The sequence below is a fragment of the Sapajus apella genome, unplaced genomic scaffold (assembly GCF_009761245.1).
Source record: "Sapajus apella isolate SASKATOON/1434 unplaced genomic scaffold, GSC_monkey_1.0 scaffold200, whole genome shotgun sequence".
Classification (NCBI taxonomy): Eukaryota; Metazoa; Chordata; class Mammalia; order Primates; family Cebidae; genus Sapajus; species Sapajus apella.
In genome coordinates this window covers 546,307-558,084 of record NW_022437140.1, presented here as the reverse complement: position 1 = coordinate 558,084, position 11,778 = coordinate 546,307, and the positions used below count along the sequence as shown (strand labels likewise).

Here is an 11,778-nt window from a genome sequence, read left to right as displayed (position 1 = left end):
AAAAAAAAAAAAAAAAAAAAAGATGCAAAGATGAATCAGACCAGGAGACTAAAGGCATGAACAAGGGACCATTAAGAGTTCAGTTTGGCTGAACCCAGGGTACACAAGGCTCTAGCATAAGATTTGGAAAAGTCAGGACAGGGTCCTATCGAAAAGGGACACTGAATTTCTGAATTTGGGCTTTATTTGTTAAGAAAATGAGGTGTGAAGCATTTAAATTACAAATTTAAGCAGCGACCTAGTATTTCTCATTTTAGAAGGAGGAAGTAATTTTACATAGAACAGACTAGAAGGAAAGGCTAAATGAAAACCAACAATAAAGACTTCATAGAAAAATGAATAAAGGAAGAAGCTGAGGGCAGCTGTAAAACTTTGTAATAGTAAAAACATTCAAGTATACAGCATGGTATATAAGCCTATCTTTATACCTTTATCTCCTGACAACCCCACTCCTCCCAGATAGCTAGCCAAGAATTTCGGGCCACTTGCATGTGCTATTACCTCTTACTGGTATGTCTCTGCTCAAACTATAAATAACCACTCTGTGAAGTCCTCCCTGAATACTCTAGGCATGCCTTCCTCCACACTCCCGAAGTACTGCATACATAACACCTACCAGACCATTTAGTATTCTGTATTGTCATTGTTTACGCTAGCTTTTACCACACAGTGAAGTTCCTTAAAAGCAGACTATCTCTTTCCTTCTTTTCATTTTTTTAATTTTTTATTATACTGGCAGTGCCTGGCTCAGGAGGTACTCAAATATATTTTAATCACTTAAATCAACAAGTGATTGCAAGGTTTCCAGCTTTAAGAATAGGATAACAATGTCATAATGAACACAGAAGTAAATACATGTTTGGCAATAAAAGAGATGGGTTCAAAATGGACATAATAGGCTGGGCACAGTGGCTTACACCTGTAATCCCAGCACTTTGGGAGGCAGAGGTAGGTGGATCACTTGAGGTCAAGAGTTTGAGACCAGCTTGGCCAACGTGGCGAAACCTTGTCTCTACTAAAAGTACAAAAACTAGCCAGGCATGGTGGCAGTCGCCTGTAGTCCCTGCTACTCAGGAGGCTGAGGCAGGGGAATCACTTAAACCTGGAAGGCAAAGGTTGCAGTGAGCCGAGATCGCACCACTGTAATACATCCAGCCTGGGCGACACAGCAAGATCCTGTCTCAAAAAAAAGTGGTGGTGAGCCAGGTGCGGTGGCTCTCGACTGTAATCCCAGCACTTAGGGAACCCAAGGCAGACGGATCACAAGATCAGGAGTTCGAGACCAGCCTGGCCAACACGGTGAAGCCCCGTCTCTACTAAAGATACAAAAAATTAGCTGGGCGTGGTGGTATGTGCCTGTTAATTCCAGCTACTTGGGAGGCTGAGGCGGGAGAATTGCTTGAACCCAGGAGGCAGAGGTTCCAGTGAACTTAGATCACGCCACTGCACTCCAGCCTGGGCAACAGAGCAAGAATCCATCTTTTTTTTTTGTTTTGAGACAGAGTCTTGCTCTGTCGCCACGCTGGAGTGCAATGGTGCAATCTCGGCTCACTGCAACCTCCGCCTCCTGGGTTCAAGCGATTCTTCCACCTCAGCCTCCCGAGTAGCTGGGACCACAGGTGCATGCCACCAAGTCTGGCTAATTTTTGTAGAAACGGGGTTTCACCATGTTGGCCAGGATGATCTCTTGACCTTGTGATCCGCCCACCTTAGCCTCCCAAAGTGCTGGGATTACAGGTGTGCGCCACTGCACCCAGCAAGAATCCGTCTTAAAAAACAAAACAACGCCGAACGCGGTGGCTCACACCTGTAATCCTAGCACTTTGAGAAGCCAAGGTGGGTGGATCACCCGAGGTCGGGAGTTCAAGACCAGCCTGGCCATCATGGTGAAACCCCATATTTAAAAAAAAAAAAAAAAAAAAAAAAACCACCACCAAAGAAAAAAAAACCAAGGTCACCCAGCAAGAAGGAGCAAGTCAGATAGAGAGCAGAACCTCAGGTGTGGAGAGATCAATTTTCCTCCAAGATGGCTAAGAAGGGAGTAGAAAATCATAGGATGACGGATAGAGAAGAGGAAGGAATCTCTGAGGAATCATTTTTGTCTCAGGCAGCAAAACTATAGGCCTTAGACATCATCTGCCCTCCCCTCTCTCCATTCACCAAATCCAGACTCCAATCTTTGCCTCCAGGTCAGGTAGCACCAAAAGAGCTGCCAATTTTCTCCCTTTGAAATAATCTTTCAGATGTACCCCCTTTCTCTTGAGTACTGACTGTGCTCAAGTTTTTATTTTATTTATTTATTTATTTTTTTTTTTTGAGAGACAGAATCTCGTTATGTTGCCCGGGCTGGAGTGCAGTGGCTATTCACAAGAGCAATCATAGCTCACTGCAGCCTCAAGCAATCCTCCTGCCCCAGCCTCCCGAGTTGCGAGGACTACAGACAGGCACATGCCACTGGGCCAATTCTTAAGTCCTAATTACTATTTTCAACAGACACTACATCCTAACCCTGCCTCTAATCTCCCCTAGTCCAAGTCTTCCAAACAGATTTCACATCACTTCTTAGCTAAAATCTCTCACTGGCTGCCAGTTCCCATCACATCAATATCAAATGCTTCAGTCTGGATTTCTAGGCCTTATTACCTAACTATATGCATCCTATCCAAGCAATCTCCAACAAGTATCCTCTGAAAATGCCATGCTCATTTAATTCTCCACATCCAAAGCCCCCAGCCTGTCTCAACAACAACTCAAAGCACAAAGGCTTTGTACACTGGGAGGAATTAGAAGATAACAACCCAATTAAATATAAAAGTACCAGGTCAGGATTATAAACTATATTGACAATCACTTCACTTCACTGTATGCAGAGAAAATAAGAGCACATGAGGGTAAACTTAAGAGGCTATGCATTCGTGACAACGCGCAAACAGTCCACTTACAAGTAGATACAGGAGGAGGCAGGCGAGAAAAAAAAAATAGAAGTAGATACATAAAATAACAGAAAATATGTCCCTGATCTTTCTCTAATTCTAGACAGGAAGTCCCTAATAACTACTCTCACCCACTGCCAAGATAATTTTGTTGCTTTTTTTTTTTTTTTTTTTTTTAGTGAGACGGAGTTTTGCTCTTGTTGCCCAGGCTGGAGTGCAATGGCGCGATCTCGGCTCACCGCAACCTCCGCCTCCTGGGTTCAGGCAATTCTCCTGCCTCAGCCTCCTGAGTAGCTGGGATTACAGGCACACGCCACCATGCCCAGCTGAATTTTTGTATTTTTAGTAGAGACGGGGTTTCACCATGTTGACCAGGATGGTCTCGATCTCTTGACCTTGTGATCCACCCGCCTCGGCCTCCCAAAGTGCTGGGATTACAGGCGTTAGCCACCGCGCCCGGCAAATTTTCTGTTTTTTTTGACATAGTCTTGCTCTGTTGCCCAGGCTGGAATGCAGTGGTTTGATCATGGCTCACTGCAGCTTCAAACTTCTGGGCTCAAGGGATCCAACTGCTGCCTCAGCCTCCTGAGTAGCTGGGACTATAGCTACACCACCATATCCAACTGAGTACAGAGACAGGATGCATCTCACTATGTTGCCCAGGCTAGTCTCCAACTCTGAGCCTCAAGCAATCCTCTCCTTGGCCTCCCAACTTGTTAGGATTACAGGTGTTAGCCACCAAGCCCAGCCAAGATTACAGACAAAAAGGGACAAATAGCAATTTGCTAAGGACTTTCCTTTTTTTTTCTTTTTGTTTTTGTTTGTTTGTTTTTGAGATGGAGTTTCACTCTTGTTACCCAGGCTGGAGTGCAATGGCGCAATCTCGGCTCACCGCAACGTCCGCCTCCTGGATTCAGGCAATTCTCCTGCCTCAGCCTCCTGAGTAGCTGGGATTACAGGCACGCTCCACCATGCCCAGCTAATGTTTTGTATTTTTTTTTAGTAGAGACGGCGTTTCACCATGTTGACCAGGATGGTCTCGATCTCTTGACCTTGTGATCCACCCGCCTCGGCCTCCCAAAGTGCTGGGATTACAGGCTTGAGCCACAATGCCAGGCAGGATTTTCTAAAATTACCAGCAGAATATCTATACCTACTGTATCAATAAGTTAAATCAACTGTGAACAGGCTGAATACATCAGTGTTTTATGACTACATAGAAGAGTTATTTTTAATTACACTTTTCTCAAGTTATTTTTAATTACACTTGTTTACCTAACTTTGCATTCTAAGATTGACCTCACTTGTTTTTTTTTTTTTTTTTTTTTGAAGACTTTCTTGCTCTATTGCCCAGGCTACAGTGCAGTGGTGTGATCTCAGCTCATTGCAATATCCACCTTCTCGGTTCAAGTGATTCTCCTGCCTCAGCTTCCCAAGTATCTGGGATTACAGGTGCCTGCCACCACACCCAGCTAATTTTTGCATTTTTAGTAGCAACGGGGTTTCACCATGTTGGCCAGGATGGTCTCAAAATGTGTGACCTCAAGTGATTCACCCACCTTGGCCTCCCAAAGTGCTGGGATTATACGCATGAGCCACCGCACCCGGTCTCACCTCACTTTTTAAGTCCTCAGTTTAACGTCGGGTGCAGTGGCTCACACCTGTAATCCCAGCACTTTGGGAGGCAAAGGCAGGTAGTTCACCTGAGGTCAGGAGTTAGAGACCAGCCTGGCCAACATGGTAAAACCCCATCTCTACTAAAGATACAAAAATTAGCTGGTCATGGTGGCGCATGCCTGTAGTCCCAGCTACTCGGGAGGCTGAGGCAGGAGAACTGCTTGAACTCAGGAGGCGGAGGTTGCGGTGAGGGGAGATCACGCCATTGCACTCCAGCCCCGGTAACAAAGAGCGAAACTCCGTCTCAAAGAAAAAAAAAAAAAAACAAACACAAAAATCAGCCGAGGATGGTGGTGTGCACCTGTAATTCCAGCTACTCGGGAGGCTGAGGCAGGAGAATCAATTGAACCCAGGAGGTAGAGGTTGCAGTGAGCTGAGATTGCGCCACTGCACTCCAGCCTGGACAACAAGAGCAAAACTCTGTCTCAAAAAAAAAAAGCTCTCAGTTAAAAAATATCAAAGGCAGGGCCGGGCGCAGTGGCTCACGCCTGTAATCCCAGCACTTTGGGAGGCCGAGGCGGGTGGATCACGAGGTCAAGAGATCGAGACCATCCTGGTCAACATGGTGAAACCCCGTCTCTACTAAAACTACAAAAAATTAGCTGGGCATGGTGGCGCGTGCCTGTAATCCCAGCTTCTCAGGAGGCTGAGGCAGGAGAATTGCCTGAACCCAGGAGGCGGAGGTTGCGGTGAGCCGAGATCGCGCCATTGCACTCCAGTCTGGGTAACAAGAGCGAAACTCCGTCTCAAAAAAAAAAAAAAAAAAATCAAAGGCAAAAACAAAAGCAATAGATTTCAACCACAACTTTGACCAAAGTCCTAAAATAATAAACTAGGGGATGGGTACAGTGGCTCACGCCTGTAATCCCAGCACTGGGAGGCCAAGGTAGACGGATCACCTAAGGTCAGCAGTTTGAGACCAGCCTGGCCAACATGGTGAAATCTCGTCTCTAACAAAAATACAAAAATTAGTCGGGCGTGGTGGTGCACACCTACAGTCCCACCTACTTGGGAGGCTGAGGCAGGAGAATTGATTGAACTCAGGAGGAGGAGGCTGAAGTGAGCCAAGATTGTGCCACTATACTCCAGTCTGGGCAACAGAGCAGGACTATCTCAAAAAAGCAAATAAATAAAATAAATAAATAAAAGTAAATAAACTACATACTTGCTTCTTCAAGCTTATAAAGTATTTGAATAATTTCAATTTTTCCCTGAAAAAAAGAAAATTTCTACCTTTATACATTTACTAACTCCCATTTTAGACATGTAAACTACTATCTTAGAGCTCCAATATTTCCAGGTTGCTTTTGTTGTTGTTGTTTTGTTGTTGTTGTTGTTGTTTGAGACAGAGTTTCACTCTTGTCTTCCAGGCTGGAGTACAATGACACAATCTCAGCTCACTGCAGCCTGGACCTCCTGGATTCAAGTGAATTCTCCTGCCTCAGCCTCCCAAGTAGCTGGGATTACAGGTGCCCGCCATCACACCTGGCTAATTTTTATATTTTTGTAGAGACGGGGTTTCACCATGATGGCCAGGCTGGGCTCGAACTCCTAACCTCAGGTGATCTACCTGACAGCCTCCTGAAGAGCTGAGATTACAGGTGTGAGCCACCAGGCCCGGCCTTCAGTTGTTTTTAATAGAACCAATATTCCACTAACATCTCTTTGATAAGAAACAGATTTATAGTTCTATTTGTATGCTTCTAGAGAAACATCTATTTCCATTCTCATATTTAAATTTACGTGAGAAAACAAAGACAAAACAATATATGTAAAATAAATTTCAATGTGAACCCAAGAAAAAGGATTTGTCTGAGCTGCGAATAGGTTTTCATAACAGCCTATCCACCCTATTGTGTAGGACAATACAAACTCAAGATAATCACTATAACAAATTTTTTAAATCTGCAATTGCCAAGAAATCAAGGAGTACTAACGCACAATTAAGATAGGAATCAACAGAAACAAAACTGACACACCCACATTCTCCCTCTGTAACTTTAAAGAACAGCAGGGATATATGGTAAAGTGAATGTTTAACGAACCCAAAATAATCACATACCATAGAAGTTTTTCCTGTAAAAACTTACATGGTATCTCTGAGACATTTTTTGGCCAAAAAAAATTTCTTTTTGGTAATATTACCAGTGATGACCACAACAATGTGTTGGGGCAGAAACAAAATCAGTATCAAATATTAATATTTAAAGCTGAAGGAATCTTACAGCAATCAAGTACTTTCAGAATTGAGAGGCAATAAAATGAGGCTAAGAGAAGTGAACTGATCATTTAGCCAGAAGTCAAGAAATTCTGCAAAGCTCAAATAAAAACAAACGTTTTCATTTACCACCCTCTAGCAATACTTGACAGCATTACTGAAAACAGCAACTCAAATAAGATACTCTCCATTTCTATACACACAAAATATATATGTATCACACACACATACACACTTCAAAATCTGAAACTACTGTGGTCCTAGCTGATGCAAGGGGACTGAATGATCCCAGGAGTTCAATGCCAGCCTGGACAACATGGTGAAGCCACTCTCTAAACAATAAATAAATTTAAAACTTTGTTTTAGTTAGGGTTCTATTAAAAATAAAACTAGAAATAGCTCAAGAGCTAATGGTGATACAAAAATTAGCCGGGAATGGTGAATACCAGCTACTCAAGAGGGTGAGGCAGGAGAATCACTTGAACCCAGGAGGCGGAGGTTGCAGTGAACAACCACTGTACTCCAGCCTGGGCGACAGAGCAAGACTCCATCTCAACAACAACAAAAAAGGCCTAATGGTGGCAGTTATCAAAAGCAAAGGATGCTATACCTTCACAACAGGTAGTTCAGAAAAAGTCTAATTTAGATTTTGACAAATGTCTAAGAAAACCTCATCTTAGCTACTTTAATCTGTGCTCAAAATGTACTTCAACCTGAAGCAAGAGTCAAGTCATCAATTAAAAAACTAATCTGCCATGTACAGCAATAGAATTCCAAGTACTAAATTGGTTCACCTGCATTCATGATACTGGCAGGCCAAAACCCATCGTTTTTTTTCTTAATCATATGTATACCACCATCCTGAGAAATTAAATCTGAACTCAATCGAATGCCCTTAAAAGCATTAGCCTGCCCTCAACAGAGAGTTATTTGGAAAAAGCTTAAAATAATCAAACTCATACAATAGAGATAAATTTAAAAATCAAAACAAAATTTTGCCCAAAAGCTTATGATTAGCAATATTTCAGCTGTGAACTGATATGCAACCAAAAACAAATTTGTTACAAGTTTCCCTTTAAGTGGCCTGTACATATACATATAAATATATATTTAAGTTGTACCAAAAACTGCTTACAAATGGTAATTCCTGTGAAGTAGATGATGATGAAGTTCCAGGTAATTCTAGCATGTTTCCTAATGTACTGGTACAGGAGTCTGGATCATCCTGAAAAGATAAATTTATTGAGTTTAATTGCTCTTCTATCGTAACGTTTGTATCTCCTAGTGAAAAGGGGGCTGGGAGAAGGGCTGCTTTTTCATTGCTGCCGTCCACTTCATTTCTTTGCTTATTTTTCTGTGTTTCAGTCTGAGGAGCTAATGGCAAGAATGGCGATTTGACTGCACCGTGTCTACTCTCTGGTGTGCTGTCTTGTTCACTTCCCATGGCCACTTTTACACCATTCTCTGATTTAGTCTCATAATTGCAGGTGGCATTGGTCTGAGTTTCCTCAAAGATCTCCTCTATACTCTCCTCCTCTGTGACTGGCTGTTCTGGGTCCATTTCAGAATCTACATCTGCATCGTCCAGACAAGTAAAATTCTCAAAGTGCAGAAAGCCATTCTTGATAGTCTTTGTTACTTTTACCTGGAGTTCAGGGGAGTTATTACAAGAGGGTTCCTGTTTCATAGCAAGTGCTGTAGGACCACCAGGACTCAAGGAAGTGCAAACAATTGGCGTCTGAGCTCTTGAATCACTTTTTTCAGGGTCTTGAAAGGATTCTGATCCATCAGCAGACCCATTTAAATACTCTACATTGATCATGGAGGCCAAATCCTGTAGTCTCCGCAGTGGAATGTAACAAGATGGAGAATCTTGTCCATAAGCATTTTGGGATGTTCCACTGACAGTCGATAACTGCATAGTACACCCATTAAGTGGCTCAGAAAAATTGGATTGACCATTACCGAAAGGGCTGTCCTTGTCTTCAGGGGCATCTAAAATCACTGGATTGGAAAAGGGCAGCAGGCAATTTCTTCTGGGTAGTTCACAGGTCTGATCCATCCTGGGCTGGCATCAACCTGGAATCCAAAAAGCACAGCAATTAATCTGAGTTAATAGGCCATCTGACTCGACTCTTCAAAATGGCAGCCACTTCAAGGCCTAGTGGCCTCTATTCCTTTCTGCTGCACTTCTACGGGCAGAAAAAGTTCCCCCGACTGGAGATGAAAAACTGGCCTCAGTAAGCCTCTGAAAACTCCATTTTCCTGAAGCTGGGCCGATCCTGCCACATAGAAACAGCCCGTCGCTTTTTCCTCCTCTGCAGACTGGTGGACACTTGGGCTGAACCAAAATTAAAACCCCTCTGGCAGTCAAAATTCCCAAATCTCAAACAGGAATCGTCTTCCCCCCGACCCCCACGAGGGGTTGATCAGCTGGATCTCTCAAAGGCAAAAGGCTGCGGGATCCGAGGGGGGGGCTCCTGGACCCTGCACAAAAAGGTACTTCCCCCCTTCCTGGCTCGCTCGGGCGCAGCGGTCACAATAGCGCTGCACCCTGCGCCCAGCCAGCGCCGGAGCCTTTGCAGCGGCGGTGCACAGGCCGCTGGCGAGCCGGCCGAGGCGGTTGCACCCCAGAGCTCGCCTTCCTGAATGCAGGCCTGCTGGGTCCGCAGCTGCAGGGCCCACGGGCCGGGACGCAGCAGGGGGAGATACCGAGGCGGCCGGCGAAGCCCAGTCAGGGCAGCAGCAGCTGCTACAGCTTGACAAACATGGCTGCTGCCGACGCCGCCGCCGCCTGCCCGGGCCGCGCTCCTTCCCGCAGCCGCCGCAGCACCTCCCGGCCGAGCCGATCGCACTCATCAATATTCAGCAGGAAGCAAAGTTTGCTGCGGGAGGGCAGCCGGCCCTGCACCCCGCAGCCTGCTACCTGAGGGGAGGCGGAGGCCGAGGTGCTCGCGGGCGGCCGGCGGGGCAAGGGCCGTGCCGGGAGGAAGTTCGCGGCAGCCCGGCCAGCTAGGCCTAAGCCGGGCTGGTAGTGATGGAGGAGGGGGAGGGGGCCCGCGGCTGCAGCGCCGCCGGCCACTAACCCCGCACCGCGCCCGGCCCTCCCCGGAGCCCCTCACCTCACGGCCACCACCATCTTCCCCGTCCGGCAGCCTCCTCCCTCCCTCTTCCTCGCGCCTGCCCGCCGCCCACCCCAGCGTACTAGTTACCGTGCCCCGCGCCCCCTCCCGGGCCAGCTGGGGGGAGGGGGTGACCCTCATTACACTGGGGTGCGAGCGGAGCGGTGGGGAGACAGCGGGGCCGCTTGCCGCACCCCCCTCCCCCCGCGTCTCTCTTCAGGGGAGAAGGCAGCGAGCGCGACCTGCCCCGGCCTATTCCGCCGCCGCCTCCTCCTCCTCCTCCTCACACCCCCACCGCGCGCGCCCCCGCGGCGGCGCGTGCGACCGAGCGCCTCGCGCCGGCCCGCGTGCGGCTGGGCCCTGAGTGCGCGCGCACCCCTTCCCCCACCGAGCGCGCGCGCTCCCTCGACTCACTCTTCGGGGTTCAGGGCGGGTGAAGTCGGGCTTGCGAACGCGCCGCCCAATCAGCAGAGCTGCCGCTGCCGCCCCCTCCCCTCCCCCTGCGTGCCCGCTCGCGCCCCGGGCCTACGGGCCGGCCCGGCTGCCCGGGCGGGGCCTGAGGCGGGCTCCCCAGGGGCCTCGCGCGCCTCCTTGGAGTGTCGGGGCCTGCGGGCGTCGTGGGTGGCATTCCGATCCCCTCACCTACCTCGGGGCACGGCGCCGGCCTCGGGCCGCACACGGCTACTGCACCCTACGCGTCTCGAACCCCAACCCAGGCGGCACCTGGCCCGGCTGAGGCCTGTCCAATCTCCCCGCCAGCCCCGCTCGGGCCCGCGTCAGTCCCGGCCTCCATCTTAGGTTACAGCCCAGGCTCCCCATCCACTGGGCACCTGCCCTCAGCCAGCTGGGTTCGGCCCGAGGCCAAGGCAACCCCCCTCCTGCCGCAGGGCTCACCTGGGGGCTTGGGCTGGGGTCTTCGAGGCCTCAGGCCCCGAGAGGACGCGGCCGCAGGTGAACCCCCCTACCCGGCCGCACCCCAAACCCACACCACCACCACCACCACCACCACAGACCAAGCTGAGCAGGAAACAAAATGGAGGCAGCAGCTCGGGTCTGCCTCCCCGAGCCAAGCCTGTGCAGCCCCAGAGCTCCCTCCTGCCTCAGGCTCGACGCCCGCAAGGCAGAGTCTGGATCTTCCCGGGCGCCGCAGGCAGCCGCCCTACAGCAGCGCAGACGGGCCAGGGACTCGGCCCTGTGGTGCCCACAGCCCCTCACCCACCACCCCTTCCCTTCCCCCTCCCCCCATCCCTCTCCCTCCCCCTGCCCGGCCGTGCGGGGTGAGCGGCTCCGGGGAGCCGGGTCGGGTTACCCGCCCGGGCACTGCTAGCCCAGCGTGGCCTCCGCGGGAGAACGAGGCCAGGCGACCCCAGCGCTGAGCCCACCCCCAGCACCGAGCCGGGCTGCAGCCTGACAGCGCGCCCGCACCTCGGCCTGCAGCCGTGCGGCCCCCGCCCGGGGAGGCCGAGTCCCCAGCCCGGGCCCAGCCGGGACGAAGCTCCCTCACCACCCCCGGGCCCAAGGGTCCTCGCAGCCTCGGGCGGGGCAAGGGGAACGCCGGGGGAGGGGTCCTGTAGTCCCTGCACCTCCTCCCGCGCCTAGTCAGGGTCGGGGCCTGGCACTAGGGCTCGGGCAGCGGGCGCCGGCGGGCGTGGGTAGGTGCGTGCCCGCCCGGCTAGGGGCCGGGACGGGCCGTGCCTCGCACCGCGTACGCTGCAGTTCTCGGCACCCAGGCAGATGGCCCTCTCGTGCCACCGCCGCCCAACGCGGGCCGCCTGCTCCGCAGCCCGGTTCCCCGGGGAGCGCGCGCCTCGCCCTTGAGGGCCGGGCA

At 50.0% G+C, this 11,778-nt stretch overlaps 1 protein-coding gene and 1 long non-coding RNA gene across 16 annotated transcripts in view; both read right to left on the bottom strand.

Annotated features, from left to right (window-relative positions):
• LOC116543932 overlaps window positions 1–953 on the bottom strand; it is a 13,434-nt gene extending 12,481 nt beyond the window's left edge. Inside the window, exon 1 of the long non-coding RNA XR_004265759.1 lies at window positions 920–953. This is a non-coding gene — a long non-coding RNA (uncharacterized LOC116543932). The remainder of the gene's footprint in view (window positions 1–919) is intronic.
• The window catches only part of NSD1 (nuclear receptor binding SET domain protein 1), a 159,392-nt gene extending 148,422 nt beyond the window's left edge, over window positions 1–10,970 (bottom strand). The window contains exons 1-3 of one of the 15 annotated variants that reach the window (XM_032269928.1): window positions 10,845–10,970; window positions 8,794–8,907; window positions 7,964–8,053 (exon numbers count right to left, since the gene is read on the bottom strand). In XM_032269928.1, coding sequence (XP_032125819.1) covers window positions 7,964–8,053; window positions 8,794–8,823 — 120 coding nt within the window. In that variant the 5' untranslated portion in view covers window positions 8,824–8,907; window positions 10,845–10,970. Of the gene's footprint in view, window positions 1–7,963; window positions 8,908–9,754; window positions 9,859–9,950; window positions 9,976–10,033; window positions 10,239–10,364; window positions 10,394–10,596; window positions 10,752–10,844 lie in introns of those variants that run through there. The other 14 variants (XM_032269932.1, XM_032269926.1, XM_032269925.1 and 11 more) reach the window with 14 other exon arrangements.
• Window positions 10,971–11,778: the final 808 nt, after the last annotated feature.